We start from the raw sequence: 22,302 nt of genomic DNA, 5'->3' as shown, positions 1-22,302 counted from the left end.
ATTTTATATCTTCACTACTTCGACCATCATCAGTTATTTTGCTCCCCAAATATCAAAACTCCTTTACTACTTTAAGTGTCTCATTTCCTAATCTAATTCCCTCAGCATCACCCGACTTAATTCGACTACATCCATTATCCTCATTTTGCTTTTGTCGATGTTCATCTTATATCCTACTTTCAAGACACTGTCCATTCCGTTCAACTGCTCTTCCAAGTCCTTTGCTGTCTCTAACAGAATTACAAAGTCATCGGTGAACGTCAAAGTTTTTATTTCTTCTCCATGGATTTTAATACCTACTCCGAATTTTTCTTTTGTTTCCTTTACTGCTTGCTCAATATACAGATTGAATGACATCGGGGAGAGGCTACAACCCTGTCTCACTCCCTTCCCAACCACTGCTTGTCTTTCATGCCCCTCGACTCTTATAACTGCCATCTGGTTTCTGTACAAATTGTAAATAGCCTTTCGCTCCCTGTATTTCATCCCTGCCACCTTTAGAATTTGAAAGAGAGTATTCTAGTCAACATTGTCAAAAGCTTTCTCTAACTCTTCAAATGCTAGAAGCGTAGGTTTGCCTTTCCTTAATCTTTCTTCTAAGATAAGTCGTAGGGTCAGTATTGCCTCAAGTGTTCCAACATTTCTACGGAATCCAAACTGATCTTCCCCGAGGTCGGCATCTACTAGTTTTTCCATTCGTGTGTGAAGAATTTGTGTTAGTATTTTGCAGCTGTGACTTATTAAACTGATAGTTCGGTAATTTTCACATCTGTCAACACCTGCTTTCTTTGGGATTGGAATTATTATATTCTTCTTGACGTCTGAGGGTATTTCGCCTGTCTCACACATCTTGCTCACCAGATGTTGTCAGATGGTGTCTACTCCCGGGTCCTTGTTTCGACTCGGGGCTTTCAGTGCTCTGTCAAACTCTTCACGCAGTATCGTATCTCCCATTTCATCTTCATCTACATCCTCTTCCATTTCCATAATATTGTCCTCAAGTACATCGCCCTTGTATAGATCCTCTACATGCTCCTTCCACCTTTCTGCTTTCCCTTCTTTGCTTAGAACTGGGTTTCCATCTGAGCTCTTAATATTCATACAAGTGGTTCTCTTTTCTCCAAAGGTCCCTTTAATTTTCCTGTAGGCAGTATCTATCTTACCACTAATGAGATAAGCCTCTACATCCTTACATTTGTCCTCTAGCCATCCCTGCTTATCCACTTTGCACTTCCTGTCGATCTCATTTTTGAGACGTTTGTATTCCTTTTTGCTTGCTTCATTTACTGCATTTTTATATTTTCTCCTTTCATCAATTAAATTCAGTATTTCTTCTGTTACCGAAGGATTTCTACTAGCCTTCGTCTTTTTACCTACTTGATCCTCTGCTGCTTTCACTACTTAATCCCTCAGAGCTACCCATTCTTCTTCTACTGTACTTCTTTCCCCTATTCCTGTCAATTGTTCACTTATGTTCTCCCTGAAACTCTGTACAACCTCTGGTTTAGTCAGTTTATCCAGGTCCCATCTCCTTAAATTCCCACCTTTTTGCAGTTTCTTCAATTTTAATCTACAGTTCATAACCAATAGACTGTGGTCAGAGTCCACATCTGCCCCTGGAAATGTCTTACAATTTAAAAGCTGGTTCCTAAATCTCTGTCTTACCATTATATAATCTATCTGATACCTTCTAGTATCTCCAGGATTCTTCCATGTGTACAACCTTCTTTCATGATTCTTGAACCAAGTGTTAGCTATGATTAAGTTATGCTCTGTGCAATACTCTACCAGGCGGCTTCCTCTTTCATTTCTTAGCCCCAATCCACATTCACCTACTATGTTTTCTTCTCTCCCTTTTAGTAGAACTTGGTTAGTATATGAAAATTACAACTGTTTTTATATTCGGAGAGGATGGTACACAGCTCTATATTTGTTGTCATGTTGCCCTGTAATGATTATGCTTTGTCAAATGAGTTACACAAATCTGCTATGTTCCATAACGGCTGCCCAGGACATTTCTGATTATCGCTAAGTTTATTGGAACTGAAAAAATCATGTAACCCTATTCATTTTTTTGCCACTATTTCTTCATCCTTTTTCATATGGTGTATTTCCAATGTTATGATACCAGAATTTGTAACGCAGCTTTTTATCGTTTAGCTTGATTCATCACCAATGTTCGTTTGTCCTGGTGTTTTGCATTAGACTTTTGTTGCGTTCAATGACAGTGTACGTGGAATAACATACTGGAAGGTTACAATCATACTTTATGGGGCGAGAGATCGAAAACAGAAGAGTCGATTGTCATTACCCCTAAAATAAGTATTTATTAAATAATGGAGGGGTATTAATGCCACCGACTAGTCGACATCTAGAGTATTAATAAAAAAAGAAAAACAGGACAGTCTGTTTGGAAATGAGTGAATGAATAAATGAGTGAATGAATTATTGCAGTGATAAAACCTCACATCTAAAATTGTGTAAAAGTATTGCCCCAGTTTTCTTTTAAAGTTGTTTCTCCAGTTTCGTCCATCGGGCAGTCTGATTTCTGAGTAGGGTTGATTCCACCCGAATGGATTCATCAGAGTTAATAGAACTTGCTGCATCTTCTCGAACTGAATTTGCATCTGCTGCGGTTTAGCTGAGGAAATGGAAAATGTATCCGGCGTTCACCATACAGTTGTGTGTTGAGCATCTAACAGATTTAACCCTTCCTGTCCTCATTCGAGGGCCACATTATACCGCCTGAAGAGTGTCTTTCACTTCCTCTCTACCTGCCTCCCCATCTCATTCAAGGGTAGTTTCTAAGTAAATGCATTTGCGGGGGCGCGTCGCTATCACTGAACTCACGGGTGAACAGATTTGTTTTCTGATCTTGGGAAACTGTGTATAGCTATCTGCGTCAGCTACAACATCAGTTCTACCAGAAAACCACTAAAGATGCGATATATTGACACTATAAGGATACGTCACATTACGAACGCTCTTCCCCCTCCCCACGCATTATTCTTTAAAGAATCCAACTTCATGTATGAAACAGCTTAAAACTTTTGATTACTTTATTGATAAGTTAATATGTTAAACATTTGACACTAAGCAGGCAAACGAGAAAAAAAGTTTAGAAAATATTTGAAATTATATGTAAAGTTTGTCGCAAGTCATTAAGTGTTCTCATTCTCAAATACTGGATGGGTAAATGGCGCGCACCTCAAGGCATATACACAGTTTCTAACTGAAGTATTTAAGTGTCTTAAAACTGTAAGAGACGATTGTACCCCTGAATGAATATAGTATAACTGCATTTAACATTTTTAAGTTCTGTTAATAAGCATATGAAATACTGAAAATCACATTTTTATAGTTCCTGGGGGCAATTAGATAGACTACCTGCAACTCGAACTACGCTCCCTGCACCGGATCAGCCTTATAGTAGTACACAGTAGATTATGTTACCTGAAAGCAGCGCAGTGCAATAGAAGCGGAAATTCAGATTCCTATACGACGATCCTACATGTACTCAGAAACATACATCACCTAATCCATACAAGGCTGCCGTTGTAACCTAAGATTATCGAATGTTTACGGGACACGATCCGTCATCAACCAACAAACGTCTTGCAACGCTCATAAGTCTGTACGTTTTCTGGGGTTTCAGACGTTTGGGGGATGCTCGGCAAATGAAGGAGGTGTGGGGTTTAAGTCCCATCGATGTCTAGATCAGAGAGGAGGAACAAACTCGGACCGAGAGAAGGATGGTGGATGAAATCGGTCGTTTCTTTCCAAAGAAGTGCTTTAAGGAAGCCACGGAAAACTTAACTTTGCGTGATAGGGCACGAACTTGTGCCACCGTCCTTTCAAATGCGAGTCTAGTACCTTACTATTGCTGGCTGATTCCCGGCAAGCATTTTCAAAAGTTATACAGATTGAATACCAGATATAAAGTTTTGAGACGATACGAGATGTGCGAAACTGCTACAAACTACTCAAGCAAAGTTGTAGACGATATAGATTATACTTAGAAGGAACCCCTTGAGTGCGAGGTTGCAAGTTCAATCTTTAGTTAGGCTCATTTTAAAGTGTTGTTTCAACACTTACGACAGAAAAAAATATTAGCTGCTTATCAATCACCATGTGCACCAGGAGACTGACAAAAATGACTGTCCGGGACGTACAGAGACCAAATGTGTACATTAAACTTCACAAAATGCACATAGTCGACATCCAAGAAATGTTCAAAACAAACGATTGACTTGCACCATTAACACCGAAATGGCGCTCCACAGTGATCATGAAGGTTCGCACCGTCAAGAAGAAAGGCGAGCTGCAAACCGTAGCAGGACGTTCAGCTAGGTATCCACCCCTAAAGATGCATATAGAATCATACTGGTGAAACGGCGTGATGAGAGGTGATGGGAGCTTATCGTGAAACTGGGTATCCATTAAGGCGTTGTTGCAGATAGTGCGATAATATGTTTCATAGATGCGGAAAAACAAACATGCCTAGGCTGAATTGCCCATTGGTATGAGATGCACTGTCACATACTTTTCAGGAGTGATAATTTGCTCTAAAGGAGTTTTTCATTTGTGTGGTCATATCATCCGTACTTGCTGTACACTTCCTGAGGGTATTTTCATTACGACGTTACAGCAACAAGAAAATGCGTGTTTCTTCACCAGACGCGTTTCGCGTAATTGAGGTAAAGCATCATTAGTGGTCTGTAATTAAAGATACTTATCATTTGATTTGTTTTTAAGATCGAAAAACAGTTCGGTAACAATGTGTTGGTTACTACTTACCGTGATTCCTGATTGGTTTCTCGCTTACATCAGGAAATGCCATCTGCTAGCACGTCTTTGGTGTCTTCCTTCATTAGACACTGATAATTGAAGTCTAATTTTTCTTTACTCTGCAGAACTATACATTTCTTACGCGGTGTGCTGTATAAAACGTGAGAGATGCATAGTTCTGTAGAGCAACGACAAGTTAGACAACAAGTATCACTGTCTAATGCTGAAAGACAAGAAATACGTGCAAGCAGACGCCTGATGTAGGCGAAAAACCAAGCAGAAGTCAGCGTAAGTAAAAACCGACACGTTGTTAACGAACTGTGTTTCGCTCTTAAAAACAAATCAAATTGTAAATGTCTTTAATTGTAGACCACTGATGATGCTTTACTTCAATAAAGCGAAACATATCTGGTGAGGAAAATACGCATTTTCTTGTAGTTGTAACGATGGAACGAAAATACATTCAAGAATTGCTCTAAAACAGTACAATTTTTATATGAAAACCGTAAATCAAGGAAAAACGAGTTATTTTGAGCCGTTATTGGCCAAAAACAGTGCTCATACCATAGTTGTAGTTCTCTTACGTCCATTTTCCCACAGTTGCTTGCTATGTCGTAAATATGCCTACTGCCCCTGCCAGATCACGTACACAAGTAAGAATCGTTAGTAGCAGAGCACCTCCAACTTCTCACAGCACAATAAATAGCTTTCCATCCAGTTTACCATCCAGATTAAAAGTCGGCATAAATATATACGAATGCCTTAAGGCACTGATGTTAGCTGATCTCGATACAACTTTCTTGGTACCTCAAATTTGTTTTTCAAATCCCGATTGGTCGGTGTCGAAAACAGATTCCTTACTGAACGATGCGATGAGTTTGTTTATCTTATCTACAAATTTTCTGGCCGATTCCACAGTTTTCAGTGTATAGTCGTTGCCACTTTGTTTGGAATTTCCTTATCTCATTTCCTCCAATTCTGTAGCACTGTTTGAAGTTACGTAACTACCTATGGCTTCCCTTGAAATTATCGTAATGTGTGTCGCACGCAACTTGGTGTGCGTAACGTAGCACGTCACTATCGTGCACATTCTGCAAACTGTTTCGAGCATCCTTGAAACGCGACGACACTGATTTTTGTAACAAGTGCGTCTTGTCCTCCCTTGAATATTCGTCGGTTTTCTTGTTCGCTTCATGGTCATATCGCTGCGGACTTATTCGAAATCTGTTCATAACTGCTTTTTTACTATGCTGCAGACGATCTTTCATGTAAGTGATTATGTTTAGTACTGCTCCTTGGATAACGATTGTTCGTTACTACGTTTCACGGGAGATTGGATTTGTGGTTCCCTGTCCGACAAGGATGATGAACTACATGGCTGGACACACGTTTCAATATCACTTTCACTTATTAAGCACATATCTTCATCATTGTATAATTCATGTTCATTATCCGCACAGTCGATCGTGTATGACACCACACATTCCACTGAGTCATCTTTCAGAAACGCTAATGTTTCATCTTCTTTCTCACCTACGAAATCCCTTGGGTTCGTTTCTGACGACATATCAACTTCAGAAACTCTTGTTATAGATATAATGCAATATTTGCTTTGTTTATCGGTACCATTGTTCTGCTTTAAATCGTCACAACCACTGTAGCACTGTTGCAAGTTACTCGTCGAATAAGCAGTTCGAGTACACTCCGCAGCCTCATGCTGTACTCACTATTGGATACCTCCAGTTTCGGCCACAGTTGCCATTAGCAGCCAATATTGTGGTTGCACGATAGGCAGCATGTGGAGCGTCGAATGCCGTAAGCATCATTGGCCTTTTGCGAGCTCGCGCGCAAAGAGTTACTTGTTAGCCATTCGTTCTATCACGGGAGTTACGATCCGTTTCCATGGGTTTCCAAGGGACACATAGTTTGACAACTGTGTATGTTGGTTAAGATGAATGTTAGTTTATGCAGAGTTATGATTGCGTTTTTCTATAATTTTGGAACTGTAAGAATGAGAAAGGGTATAACCAGGTTCCGATACATAACCTGCACCACTCGAATACCATTATAGAGTACTGGCGAACGATTCGCCAGCAAGAGCATCGTATTATGATATTCCTTAAGACACTGTGGCAAGCTCTTGCAGTGTCGGACCACAAGTTCGGAAGTGTGTTTTCAAATTATAGTTTAATATTTGACAAGACACTGGAACCGTATGTGTGTGTTCGCCAGCATCGTAACAAGAAACTGAGTTACCTATAAAGATTTTCAGGTATTGACAGCAGTAAGTGGTATAGGGAGATTAAAAACCATATCGCATCGCAACATATCTCTCTTGCCCTGGCTATTAAGGGCGCTATTAAATACTTGTATATCCAACGATAGGTGGCATAGTACATTCTGGAGCTGATGGGCAGGTCTTTTTCAAGTCAGTGCACTGAATCAATTTCCTACAGCAGTAAGATGCAATTATACACCGAAGAGCCAAAGAAACTGGTTCACCTGCCTAATATCGTGTAGGGCTCCCGCGAGCTCGAGAAGTGCCGTAGCACGACGTGGCATGGACTCGACTAATGTCTGAAGTAGTGCTAGAGGGAACTGACACCATGAATCCTGCAGAGCTGTCCATAAATCGGTAAGAGTACGGGAGGAATAGCTTCTTACAAGGTATTCCAGATATTCTCAATAATGTTCAAGTCTCTGGAGTTTGGTGGCCCGCGGAAGTGTTTAAACTCAGAAGGATGTTCCTGGAACAGATATGTAGCAATTCGGGACTTGTGGGGTGTCGCATGTCTTGTTGCAGTTGCCCAAGTCCGTCTGAATGCTTAATGGACATGAATGGATGCAGGCGATCAGACAGGATGCTTACGTACGTGTCACCTGTCAGAGACGTATCTACACGGATGAGGGGTCCCATACGACTCCAACTGCACACGCCCCACACCGTTACAGAGCCATCACCAGCTTGAGCAGTTCCCAGCTGACGTGCAGGGTCCATGAACTGATGAAGTTGTCTCCATAGCCGTACACGTCCATCCGCTCGATACAATTTGAAACGAGATTCGTCCGACCATGCAACAAGTATCCAGTCATCAACAGTTCAGTGTCGGTATTGACGCAGACGTAAACAGTAATGAAAACCTAAACTCAGATTGGAATGTATACCGCAGAGACAGGCTGGACAGTGAAGGGGGAGGCGTGTTTATAGCGATAAGAAGTGCAATAGTATCATAGGAAATTGACGGAGATCCGAAATGTGAAATGATTTGGGTGAAGGTCACGGTTAAAGCAGGCTCAGACATGGTAATTGGATGTCTCTATAGGCCCCCTGGCTCAGCAGCTGTTGTGGCCGAGCACCTGAAGGATAATTTGGAAAATATTTCGAGTAGATTTCCCCACCATGTTATAGTTCTGGGTGGAGATTTTAATTTGGCGGATATAGACCGGAAGACTCAAACATTCATAACGGGTGACAGGGACAAAGAATCCAGTGAAACTTTTTTAAGTGCTTTATCTGAAAACTACCTTGAGCAGTTAAACAGAGAACCGACTCGTAGCGATAACATATTAGACCTTCTAGTGACAAACAGACCCGAACTATTTGAAACAGTTAACGCAGAACAGGGAATCAGCGATCATAAAGCGGTTACGGCATCGATGATTTCAGCCGTAAATAGAAATATTAAAAAGGGTAGGAAGATTTTTCTGTTTAACAAAAGTGACAAAAAGCAGATTTCAGAGTACCTGACGGCTCAACACAAAAGTTTTGTCTCAAGTACAGCTAGTGTTGAGGATCAGTGGACAAAGTTCAAAACCATCGTACATTATGCGTTAGATGAGTATGTGCCAAGCAAGATCGTAAGAGATGGAAAAGAGCCACCGTGGTACAACAACCGAGTTAGAAAACTGCTGCGGAAGCAAAGGGAACTTCACAGCAAACATAAACATAGCCAAAGCCTTGCAGAGAAACAAAAATTACGCGAAGCGAAATGTAGCGTGAGGGGAGCTATGCGAGAGGTGTTCAATGAATTCGAAAGTAATGTTCTATGTACTGACTTGGCAGAAAATCCTAAGAAATTTTGATCCTATGTCAAAGCGGTAGGTGGATCAAAACAAAATGTCCAGACACTCTGTGACCAAAATGGTATTGAAACAGAGGATGACAGGCTAAAGGCCGAAATACTAAATGTCTTTTTCCAAAGTTGTTTCACCGAGGAAGACTGCACTGTAGTTCCTTCTCTAGATTGTCGCACAGATGACAGAATGGTAGATATCGAAATAGACGACAGAGGATAGAGAAACAATTAAAATCGCTCAAAAGAGGAAAGGCTGCTGGACCTGATGGGATACCAGTTCGATTTTACACAGAGTAGGCGAAGGAACTTGCTCCCCTTCTTGCAGCGGTGTACCGTAGGTCTCTAGAAGAGCGTAGCGTTCCAAAGGATTGGAAAAGGGCACAGGTCATCCCCGTTTTCAACAAGGGACGTCGAACAGATGTGCAGAACTATAGACTTATATCTCTAACGTCGATCAGTTGCAGAATTTTGGAACACGTATTATGTTCGAGTATAATGACTTTTCTGGAGACTAGAAATCTACTCTGTAGGAATCAGCATGGGTTTCGGAAAAGACGGTCATGTGAAACCCAGCTCGCGCTATTCGTCCACGAGACTCAGAGGGCCATAGATACGGGTTCACAGGTAGATGCCGTGTTTCTTGACTTCCGCAGGGCGTTCGATATAGTTCCCCACAGTCGTTTAATGAACAAAGTAAGAGCATATGGACTATCAGACCAATTGTGTGATTGGATTGAGGAGTTCCTAGATAACAGAACGCAGCATGTCATTCTCAATGGAGAGAAGTCTTCCGAAGTAAGAGTGATTTCAGGTGTGCCGCAGGGGAGTGTCATAGGACCGTTGCTATTCACAATATACATAGATAACCTGGTGGATGACATCGGAAGTTCACTGAGGCTTTTTGCAGATGATGCTGTGGTGTATCGAGAGGTTGTAACAATGGAAAATTGTACTGGAATGCAGGAGGATCTGCAGCGAATTGACGCATGGTGCAGGGAATGGCAATTGAATCTCAATGTAGACAAGTGTAATGTGCTGCGAATACATAGAAAGATAGATCCCTTATCATTTAGCTACAAAATAGCAGGTCAGCAACTGGAAGCAGTTAATTCCATAAATTATCTGGGAGTACGCATTAGGAGTGATTTAAAATGGAACGATCATATAAAGTTGATCGTCGGTAAAGCAGATGCCAGACTGAGATTCATTGGAAGAATCCCAAGGAAATGCAATCCGAAAACAAAGGAAGTAGGTTACAGTACGCGTGTTCGCCCACTGCTTGAATACTGCTCAGCAGTGTGGGATCCGTACCAGATAGGGTTGATAGAAGAGATACAGAAGATCCAACGGAGAGCAGCGCGCTTCGCTACACGATCATTTAGCAATCGCGAAAGCGTTACGGAGATGATAGATAAACTCCAGTGGAAGACTCTGCAGGAGAGACGCTCAGTAGCTCGGTACGGGCTTTTGTTAAAGTTTCGAGAACATACCTTTACCGAAGAGTCAAGCAGTATATTGCTCCCTCCTACGTATATCTCGTGAAGAGACCATGAGGATAAAATCAGAGAGATTAGAGTCCAGACAGAAGCATACCGACAATCCTTCTTTCCACGAACAATACGAGACTGGAATAGAAGGGAGAACCGATAGAGGTACTCAGGGTACCCTCCGCCACACACCGTCAGGTGGCTTGCGGAGTATGTAGATGTAGATGCAGATGTAGAGGCGCCTAGGAGAGGTGTAAAGCTTTGGGTCGCGCAGTCACCAAGGGTACACGAGTGGACCTTCAGCTCCGAAAGCCCGCATCGATGATGTTTCGTTGAATGGTTCGCACGCTGACACTTATTGATGATCCAGCACTGAAATCTGCAGTAATTTGCGGAAGGGTTGTACTTCTGTGACGTTGAACGATTCTCTTTAGTCGTCGTTGGTCCCGTACCTGCAGGATCTTTTCCGGCGGCAGCTATGTCTCAGATTTGATGTTTTACGGATTTCTGATATTCGTGGTATACTCGTGAAATGGTCGTACGGGAAAATCCCCACTTCATCGCTATCTCGGACATGCTGTGTCCCATTGTTCATGCACTGCCTATAACACCACGTTCAAACAAATCTTGATAACGTGCCATTGTAGCAGCAGTAACCGACTAAACAACTGCGCCAGACAGTTTTTGTGTTATATAGGACTTGGCGATGGCAGCACCGTATTCTCCCTGTTTACAAATCCCTGTATTTGAATAGACATGCCTATACCAGTTTCTTTGGCGCTTCAGTGTATACAAAAACCTGGAAAAATATACATTCGAAAATTAAATAATTTCTGAGGACTGTTAAGTGTAAAACACTTCTAGATTATTAACACAGTCGCTGTTAGATAAGTGCATAAAAAGGAATGCATAGGAAGTCTTGTTCCCATGCAGTCGCTGGTTCGATTTTCATTTGCGGCAATTCTTTTTTCTTCTGTTTTATTTCTGTACTCATTATGGTACTCAAATTTTAAGTAATAAATATAGAACTGCAATTTTTCATTAAAAGAACACATTTTATTTTAATTATTGTTCATATAAAATAAAATAAAAATTTGATACAAGCATGCGAAATGTCTTACTGTTCAATGAAACAAATATATCAACGGTACTATTCTGTCTTTAGAAATAAAAAGTACGTTATTACTGCTTGATGTTTTTCATTTTTGTACCAAATTTCAGTTTGTCATGAATACTTCCATTTTCATATGATTGATACGGAAATTAAAAATGTGTTGATTTATTAAAAATGACACAATATTTATTAATTACTTCCATTTCTAAAATATATGGATTTTATATAAAAATATTAAAAATTGCTAATAGTGAGATTTGAACCAGTGATTTCTCAACTATAAGACTTTTACATTACGCACCCGGCTGCTGGTGACAATGCTGCTTATTTACAGTAACCTCTAATCGTTTGTTATTAATATCGCTCCAAAATCTTCTAATCTTTGAAGATGACTTTCTCGAGTCTTTTTGAGAATTGCATAGTACTGCCTAAAGAATAGTTGGTAAGAACCACTTCTCTGTGACTATCCCACGTAAGCAGGTGTTTCCGATCAACTGTTGGAAATAAACTTACAAGAAGTCTTGGTGGGAGGGAGCACTTTCCCTAAGAGTGATATTAGCAGGAACAGGAAACGACCAGTGGTAAAGACTGAATTCTGCCTCTAAGGCACATTGGCTGAAAGGGTTGGATGTTATAACATTTTCACGGGGATATTTATGGTTCTTCAAATTGCGGGGTTGGTCAGCAATCCTCCTGGATGTAGGACGCGAATCAGGTGCCTTTTGGGGCGGAGATGATGTTTCGAGAATGTTGATTATATCGAATCGGGAATGATGCTTAGTGATCAAAAAATTCAACTCATTTCCGACTTTAAGGAGAGTAATGTTTGTTAGTGCTGATGTGCATGCGATTTGGCAGACATATACAGTACCAAATAGTCCAATGTTTTGCCTCTGTAGCTCTTCACGCGGTGACGTGCATGGCGTCTCGGTAAGCAATTCTTATCATATCTTAGAGTACTGAACTGAAGGTCTACGCTGCGTATGTGTGGTGTGGAGGGAGAGGGGGCAGATGTGAATAAGCGTGTAAATTTGTGGCCATACGAACTGTGGAAATAGGCATAAAGAATGATGCTGGCTAACTGTACTGAGGAACACAACAAAAGTAACGAATAAATATAAAAATCTTGCATCAATCTCAACCAAACACGGTACGATTGAGGCATATTATATGAGAACAAGTATTGTGAGACGAGACAACTCTATCACCACGTGGGAATGAAAGTGAAACTCATCCAGTTTCAAAGAATCTTGTCGCACATATGAATTAGAATCTGCAGCAAAAATTTGCAGAGACGAAAATAAGATAATAACACTACCCTATGCGTAGTGGCGGCGCTTCTCGGTAAGCGATTGCTACCTATGTGGAAATCTTACGGTCTTTTATTCCAAGTTCGTCGCCGTGAGAATGACGTACAAGCAGTTGTCACCACTTTCTTGGTTTTATGAAGACTACGGGATTGGACTTTTCTCCATTTCTCTTCTCCTTAGCATCTGTGAGAGCCATCATGAACAGTCGCCGTCGTCTTGGCGAATAATTGTGTAGCCTCCGTTCTTTTTAGACAGTCCAAAAATGTAAGAGAATTTTCGAGTTAAGTGTTTATGATACCACTTTAAAATTTTATTTTGTGTCATTGGGTGTTTGTTTAATCTGTTAATCCAATGTTGTTGTACTCATACTTTACTGTATCATATTTCATATACGACTGCTGATAATGAACCACTACAGCCATTAAACAAATTGTAAGAGTACTGACTGAAATACATTTTATTGTTATAGCGCGGCAGAGTGTCCTCTCAAATATTCTGGGGACAATGCAAGACCATATTAACGTCTAGAGAACATGTTGACATAACTTATTAAAATTAGATATTTAGAGAGAACTTTCGAGTATGTTCATTGGAATAGAGACTTTGAAATTCTGTAGGTAGCAGGGATACAACAAAGGGAGAGAAGTGTTGTTTACAACTTATACAGAAACCAGAGTTCAGTTGTACGAGTCGAAAGACGTAAAAGGGAAGCAGTAGTTCAGAAGGGAGTAAGCAGCAAAGAAAATGAAGAAGAAATTTGAAGATGTAACTAAAATTCAGGGAGAAGAAATAAAAACTTTGAGATTTGCCAATGACATTATAATTCTGCGAGAGATAGCAAAGGACTTGGAAGAACAGTTGGATGAAATCGGTCGTGTATTCAAAAGAGGTTATAAGATATACATCAACATAAATAAAACAAGAGTAATGTAGACAGATTAAATCAGGTGAAGCTGAATACATTAGATTAGGAAATGAGACAGTAAAAGCAGTAAGTTAGTTTTGCTACTTGGACAGCAAAATAACTGATGATGTCCAGAACAGGGAGGATGTAAAATGCAGACTGGCTATAGCACTAAAATTACCACTGAAAAAAGAATTTGTTGATATATAACATAAATTTAAGTGTTAGGTAGTCGTTTCTGTAGGTACTTGCCTGAGGTGTAGCTTTGCATGGGAGTGAAATGTAGATGACAAACAGTTCAGGTGAGAAGAGAACAGGAGCTTTCGACATGTAGAGCTACATAAAAATGCAGAAGATCAGGTGGGTAGACTGAGTAAATAATGTGAAGGTGTCGTTGAATCGAGTTGGAGAAGAAAGAAACTTATGACAGAACTTGTTTGATTGCACACATGACGAGGCGTGAAGAAATAGTCAGTTTGGTAATGGAGGGGAGCGCTGGGGGGCAAAAATTGTAGAGGGAGCCCAAGGGATGAACACAGTTAGCAGGGCCAAATGGATATAGGTTGCAGTAGTTATTTTGAGATGAAAAGACTGGCACAGGTTGCAGTATCATGGCGAGTCGCATCAAACCAGCCTCCACACTGGAGACTGAAACAACAACAACAGCATCAACAACAACGACAACAGCGAATGCAATAACAACAGCAACACCAACAACAGATATTGGAACAGCAACCAAGACAGTTGAGAAATATTTGCTTTAGTCTACAGTCACACCGCTATTTTTCAATTGACGACGGGTTTCGGTACTGAGTGCAAGGCTTGTCCAGAAAGTAAGTTCCGATCAGTCGCGAAGTGGAAACTACATTGAAAATCAGAAATATTTTATTTGCGACAGTTGGCTCCACCTTCCAGCTTCTTCTCTACATAGTCGCCGGTCCAACTAGAACATTCGTCGCACCGTTATATCAACTTTCCAATACCCTCGCCATAGAAGGCAGCCGCCTGTGCTTCTCGCCAATTCTCTACGCTCATCTACAGCTCGTTGTCTGTTCGAAAATGTTGTCTTCATAGCCAATAGTTAATGTGAGCAGAGATGAAACACAGAGGGAGCTAATTACCGGCTGTAGTGCGGGTGGTCAAACACTTCCCATCGAAAACGCTGCAGGAACATTTTCATTGCCCCTGCAGATTGCGACCGAGAATTGTCACGAAGTAGGAACCGTATGACAGTTCAATAATGTGGGCTGCATAACAGCAGGCGAAATCTCTCACCAGGACCTCGTACTTGGCGGGAGACACTATTTTCTACACATCTTTATGTGCTTACCATGCGCTCAGAACTGAAAAGAGCGAAGTGATGCAGCCGACAGGGATACTAGAGACACTTTTAAACACATATGTGCAAAGCTTTATTAGATTTTTACAGTGGTTTCCATTTCTTGACCGATAGGAACTCACTTTCCGAATATCCCTCGTATAATCAGGCCATCTGAAGAGCAAAAAACTTACAGTGCACGATTAAAATACTCTGCAGGAAACATTCATAAAATGATGAAATCTTCTCGGGTTATCAGCCGAGCAAAGCCATCCTCCTGCGGCAACGTTTCGACGGGGTTTCTTACTCGTCATCTTCATGAGAAGACAGACAGAAGATGAAGAATAGGAAACTTGTCGAAACGTTGTCGCAGGACGACAGCTTTACTCGGCTGATAACCCGAAAAGACTTCATAATCGGAATTCGCCGAGAAAAGCTGCATTCTCACCTTTATAAAACATTTCTCAAATTTATATTTAAAAAAATGTAGTTAAAAATAATGTGCTCACTGATGCTTTCTGACAATAACACGGTATACATGAACAATCTCAGACATCGCTAGCGATGCGGTAAAAGCATGTGGGGTGGAGAGGACTGCAGTGATGGTACCTGTATGGGATGTCGCTGAGGTTGGACTGGCTGTGTGAGTGCGGCACGCGCGGGGGCGGCTCGCGCACGCCGGCGGCCACCAGCTCATGCACCGAGCCGGACAGGCTGCGCTCGCTGCCGCGCCGCCGCCCCAACGACACCCCACCCCCGCCGCCGCCCACGCTGCCGCCTCCGCCGCCCCCGCCGGCCGCCGCCGCCATCTGCTGCTGCAGCAGCGCCACGTTCGGAGGGTTGCACGTCGAAGATTTCTTCTTCGCTGGACCACCGAACCCGAAGAACCTGCCAGCAGGCACGCGTCTCACATACTAGCTAAACACGATCCGAACTGCGTGCAGTTGATTTTTTAAAAATTTCATTTATGTAAGATCGAGAAGGAGGAACACAGGGTACGAGAAGATTCACAAAAGGAAACACACTATTTTACATATATACAGAGTGGGCAGAAAAAGTCTGAAAACTTAAATGGATGTTCGCGGTAGGTGGCGATGAGAAATAACTTGAAAAAATCCATAGGTTGCGCCACTTGGTCGTTAATTAGCACTGAAGTTAGCCAATCAGGCATTGGCGCGCACAAATTTAAGCGACCCATCAGGCACCGACAGAGCGGTGCAAGAATTGGACATACGACGGCAGTAACGATGGAGCCTGAAACAAAGGCAAATTAACTCGGAGAAACGGCGCAACGTACCGAAATGTTTTCATAACAATTATTTCTCAACAAAACCTACCTTGTAACACCCTTACAAGCTTTTCCAGATTTTTTTCTGGCCACCTTGTATAAATACATTGTTAATAAACTGCAAAAGGAGATGTATAATTTAACTCCTTTTTGAAAATGATTAGGTGGTATTGGCGAATACAGAAGACCACCTACACCGAACTGTGTGGTTCTTACATAAGATGACAAAACAATAACTGGACCCCAAAAGAAGAATAAAATTATCGCCTTTCTAGAAAATCATAATCGAGAATAACGTACTGGAACAAGTCCATGTATTCAGCTATCTGTGTTGTGATTCTCTCATCACAATGATCCTGAAAATCTATAAAGTTACTCACACGTCAGCTGTGATTAAGAGACCACTCTTAAACCAGGAAAAGAGCGAATATTTATGAGGGCGTTCGTAAGTAATGCAACACTTTTTTTCTCGGCCATTTTCGGTTGAAAAAATGCGGAATTTGTTGCGAGACATTGTGGAATATTTCCGTTTCAGCCCCTGTAGTTTCATAAACTTCGGATCGGTGGCAGCGCAATACGTAGCCTTCAAAATGGCGTCTGCAACGGAGGTGCTTTCCAAGAAGAGAGCTGTCACAGTCGCTAAAAGGTGGCACAAACGTGTCCGATCTCCCACGTGCCGCCCGGGCGCACAAAATTTTTGGAAATTTGTGGTAACATCCTGTAGGTCCAAACTGCAGACGTCATCGGTCCCTAAGCTTACACACTATTTAATCTAACTTAAACTAACTTAAGCTAAGGACAACACGCACACCCATGCCAGAGGGAGGACTCGAACCTCCGACGGGGGAAGCCGCGCGAACCGTGACAAGGCGCCTAAGACCGCTCGGCTACCCCGCACGGCCAGGCCGCACACACCCTCGGGAAACTGAAGAAGCGACTTGACCGTGTTCGTAGCCACAAAAATGGAAACGACCTTCTCTTTCTTCATGGCAACACAAGGCCTCACACAAGTGTGTGCCCCAGAGAGGAGCTCGCAGAACTTTATTGGACTGTTTTTCCTCTTTCAGCCTACAGCCAGAATCTCGCAGCTTCCGAGTTCCATCTGTTTGGCCGAAGGATGCATTCCGCGGGAAGCAGTACGTGGATGATGGGAATGTTGTTGATGAAGCAAGACTTTGGCTACGGCGTCGACCAGTTGAGTGCTGCCATGCGGGAGTATGACTTCTGCCTTCAACCAGCTTTCTGTTCCTAATACAGTCTGTGCTGAATTAACAGGTAAATCGTGTTTGCTCTCAGGGGTGGGGTCCTCTAACCTAAAAAAAGCCCCATGTGCTCGCCACACGTACTCCGCTACTCCAGCAGCCGCTTCCTGCGTGTAGTGCACGCCTGACCTATTATGGGGAGCCCTACAGTTCTGCACCCGACAGCGGAGGTCGAGAAATTCGCATCGGGTTACCGTCGCAGAGCCGTCTGAGCCTCTGGTGTAGACCTTCCACTCTGCTCCAAACCAGAGGACCGTGATCAACCCTGGGTACGATGCTAGATAGCTTAGCCTGCACCTCGCGTGCATTGCTAGTTGCCTTCACCAAATCAGCCAGCCGCCGAAAGGAGAAGAGGATGGCCTCAGAACCTAAACGGCAGGCGACATTCGTGCCGACATGTGCCACTACATGCAGCCGGTTGCACCCAGTGCGCTCGATAGCCGCCGGCAGGGCCTCCTCTACACCACGGATGAGACCTCCGGCAAAAATACCGAATGTACACTGGAATTCTTTCTCTCCTTGCGTGCTATCTCCCTGAGGGGCTCCACCACCCGCCTAACATTGGAGCTCCCAATGACTAGCATGCCCACCCTCTGTACTGGTCCGCACTGGGCAGGAAAATCGACCGCTGACCCAACACGAGAGGCATCCCGTGCTGGCTCAGAGTTATCATCAACACTGGGAAGCACCTCGTACCTGTTGGTAAGACGTAGGGAGCCATCCGCACGGCCTGCTCCCTCTTTCGCCTTCCACCCCAGTGATAGGCAAACCCACCACCGTCTGCCACCCACTCAGGAGTGAGGACGGACCGGTCAGATGTTGCATATCGGAAGCCGCAGTGACGTCCGGGCCACCAGGGGATTCCAGTAACACTGAAAGTGTCGCAGGTCTCGTCACTGGCGCCCCGATGTGACCGCAACTTTGAGCATTAGCTAGAAACTTGTCGACGGTAGCCAACGCAGCTTCCAGATGTTTACGGACAGCAGCCAACTCTCCTTGTGTCCGCTCACAAGCACTGTCACTAGCGATATCGTACTGTGTATAAAATAGATATAAAGTCTCAAATGGCGCTACTGAGTTTGAAAATATACCAAAGGAGAATAAAGTAATACTAAAAGTTGATGCCCCCCTGCGGGTTCGGGGGTTAGAATAGGCCCGCGGTATTCCTGCCTGTCGTAAGAGGCGACTAAAAGGAGTCTCAAACGTTTCGGCCTTATGTGATGGTCCCCTCTCGGGTTTGACCTCCATCTATCCAAATTCTTCCGAGGAGCGAGCCAATTGGGGAAGGGCACCTTACATGGTGCACTGTATCCTTCGTGCAATTAGACCTATTGCCGTCTTTCTCGTCGTTGCGATGGTGTCCCGCTCGTTTTCGATCTCATGGGCGATTACCACGCTGCACTCTGCAGTGTTTCTTTTAACTGTGACGACGACCTTGGCCATTTTTGCACCTAAGATCCAGCACGGTAGCCAGTCCGTTGTGGTGGGGTCGCCATGTACCCTCTTGGTTGTAGCCCCCTGACAACACAGGGATCGCTCTACTGATGCCTGCGCCGTTCACTCCCCACGTATGCCAAGGAGTAGATGCCCATCTCCCTGGGGCATCGGGACTCCCGGCAATGGCCATCCTGCCAGGTGGCCTTTGCTGTGGCTGGGTGGCGCCCGTGGGGAGGGCCCTTGGTCGGAGTAGGTGGCATCAGGGCGGATGACCCGCAATGAAGCGTGGTACATCATCTCTTGCTGGCGGCCAGCCGTCAGCAGTCTCTAAGCGTTCAAAGGCTCAATTCAAGGCTAATGTGTATGACCCCAAATCGTTCCCCTCCCTGGCCACACCATGGGAGGAACGAAGGGCTATGAATGAGAGCGAAAGATACTCGCCCCGGTATCTCGTCTGTACCAGAGCTGACGGGGAATCTTTTATGTCCGTGAAGCCTCAGTTCTTTGTAGAGCATTTAGAGGACAAGTTTGGGGAGGTGGAGGGCTTGTCCAAAATGCGCTCTGGGTCAGTACTGATACAAACGGCATCCTCCGCCCAGTCCCGCAGGTTACTTGCTTGTGACAAGTTGGGGGATGTTAACGTTTCTATTACGCCACATAAGAGTTTAAATATGGTCCAGGGTGTTATTTTCCATAGGGATCTCCTTTTGCAGTCTGATGACGAGCTGCGCGCCAACTTAGAACGTAGAGGTGTTCATTTCGTCCGGCGCGTTCATCGGGGTCCGAGGGACAATCAGGTTGCTACCGGTGCCTTCATCTTGGCCTTCGAGGGTGATACGTTACCGGAAAAGGTCAAGGTGATGGTCTACCGATGTGACGTCAAGCCCTATATCCCTCCCCCGATGCGGTGCTTCAAGTGCTGGAAGTTCGGCCATATGTCTTCCCGCTGCACTTCCAGCCTCACATGTCGAGATTGCGGACGCCCGTCTCATCCCGATACTCCATGTGCCCCGCCTCCCATCTGCGTCAACTGCGGGGAGCACCATTCACCTTGCTCGCCTGACTGCACAGTCTTTCAGAAAGAGCGCAAAATCATGGAATATAAGACCCTGGACCGGCTGACCTATACTGAGGCCAAACGGAAATATGACAGACTCCATCCTGTGAGAATGACATCTTCGTATGCAGCTGCTACAACAACTGTGCTAGCTCCATCAGTTGCGAGACTTCCAGCCAGCTCGATACGCAGTACGACTCCTTCTGCCCCCTTGCCCGTGGGGGGCTCTCCCCAACCGGTTGCTCCTGCACCACCTACCTCAGGAGCAACCTCCTCCCACCCGTCGGGGACGTCCGTCCCCGCTTCTCAGCCGGAGAAGCGCCTAACTTCTTCGGCTACTCTCGCCCGTAAGAGTTCCCTTGGGACGCTCCCTTCCCAGGGTTCCCCCAGCGGGAAGGATGACGGCCACCAGTGGCATAAGTCCTCGCCAGCAGCCGGGCGTAGGGCTTCACGATCCTCCTCTGTCCCGGAGACTGAATCGGTGAAGCCTTCCCAGCCGGTGAAACCCAAGGTTCAGCGAGAGAAGTCCAAGAGAAAGACCTCTAAGGCTAAAGAACTTGCGGTGGCACCAACCCCACCGCACCTTTCGCGCTCTGCGTCTGAGGATGAAGTCGAGATTCTAGCGTCCGCTGAGGACCTTGATCTCGCTGGTCCCTCAGACGCCATGGCTGCCTCTCGTCCGGGTACTGAATCGGTGGCAGTGAGTGAACAAGCGGCGTAAATTGCCTTCCCAGTCCTTCCACGCCTTTCTCAGCCATGGACAATACCATCCTCCAGTGGAACTGCGGCGGTTTTTTCCACCATTTAGCTGAGCTCCGCCAACTTCTCAGCCTTCGCCCTTTCTTCTGCATTGCTCTCCAGGAAACTTGGTTTCCGGCGATGCGAACCCCCGCCCTCCGTGGCTATCGGGGTTATTACAAGAACCGAGCAGCTTATGAAAGGGTGTCTGGTGGCGTCTGCATTTATGTCCTTCACACTCTGCACAGCGAGTCTGTCCCTCTCCAGACGCCTTTAGAGGCTGTCGCTGTACGCGTGTGGACGCCACAGGCTGTTACCGTCTGCAGTCTTTACATTCCACCGGATGGTGATGTCTCGCAGCATGTCCTGGCTGCACTGGTCGCCCAATTGCCGCCACCTTTCTTGCTATTGGGCGACTTCAACGCTCATAACCCTCTGTGGGGTGGGTCAGTGGCAACAGGTCGAGGCGCCATCATTGAGCATTTATTGTCGCAGCTCGATCTCTCGCTGTTAAATGATGGTGCCTTCACACACTTCAGTGTGGCGCATGGCACCTACTCCGCCATTGACCTTTCAATCTGTAGCCATAGCCTCTTACCGTCTGTCCAATGGAGTGTGCATGACGACCTGTGTGGTAGTGACCATTTTCCGATCTTTTTGTCACTACCACAGCGCCACTCTTCTGGGCGCCCTAGCAGATGGGCTATGAATAAGGCTGACTGGGACTTGTTCTCCTCCACTGCCGCTTTTGAGCCTCTCTCTACCGATGACATTGATGCGGTGGTTCAATCGGTCACCACCGGCATCGTTACTGCCGCCGAATCTGCCATTCCCCATTCCTGTGGGTCCCCTCGGCGGAAGGCTGTGCCTTGGTGGTCGCCTGAGATCGCTGAAGCGATTAAAGATCGCCGGCGGGCGCTCCAGCGTCACAAGCGACACCCCTCCCTCGACCACCTTATCGCCTTCAAACGGCTGCGTGCGCGGGCCCGCCTCCTTATCCGCCAAGGCAAGAAGGAGTGCTGGGAGCGGTATGTGTCCACCATTGGCCTCCATGTCACTCCCTCGCAGGTCTGGGCCAAGATTCGACGCGTCTACGGCTATCGGCCACCTGCCAGCGTCCCTGCGCTCTCGCTGAATGGAGCAGTTTGTACTGACTCCGACGTCATTGCCAATCGCTTAGCAGAGCATTTTGCTATGAGTTCCGCTTCTGCGAATTACCCCCAGGCCTTCCGCTCCATTAAAGAGCGGATGGAACGTCGGAGCCTTTCGTTTCGCACCACCCACCCAGAATCTTACAATGCTCCATTCAGTGAGTGGGAATTTCGCAGTGCCCTCGCTGCTTGCCCTGATACCGCTCCTGGGCCAGATGGCATCCACTGCCAGATGCTGAAACACCTTTCAGTGGACTGCCAGCGGCGCCTTCTCGATCTTTACAACCGTCTTTGGGTCGAGGGGGAGTTTCCGTCGCAATGGCGGGAAGGCATTGTCATCCCCGTTTTGAAACCTGGAAAGAACCCTCTGGA

The 22,302-nt window shown here is 44.8% G+C and overlaps 1 protein-coding gene across 1 annotated transcript in view; it reads right to left on the bottom strand.

The window, feature by feature from the left end:
* LOC124795361 (regulator of G-protein signaling 11) overlaps positions 1-22,302 on the bottom strand; it is a gene marked incomplete at its 3' end in the record, with an annotated part of 224,942 nt that overhangs the window by 39,917 nt on the left and 162,723 nt on the right. The window contains exon 11 of the mRNA XM_047259363.1: positions 15,607-15,885. Coding sequence (XP_047115319.1) covers positions 15,607-15,885 — 279 coding nt within the window. The remainder of the gene's footprint in view (positions 1-15,606; positions 15,886-22,302) is intronic.

Source organism: Schistocerca piceifrons, chromosome 1 (genome assembly GCF_021461385.2).
Source record: "Schistocerca piceifrons isolate TAMUIC-IGC-003096 chromosome 1, iqSchPice1.1, whole genome shotgun sequence".
Classification (NCBI taxonomy): domain Eukaryota; kingdom Metazoa; phylum Arthropoda; class Insecta; order Orthoptera; family Acrididae; genus Schistocerca; species Schistocerca piceifrons.
The sequence above is the reverse complement of the archived record's forward strand: the minus strand, read 5'-3'. Positions and strand labels throughout refer to the sequence as shown.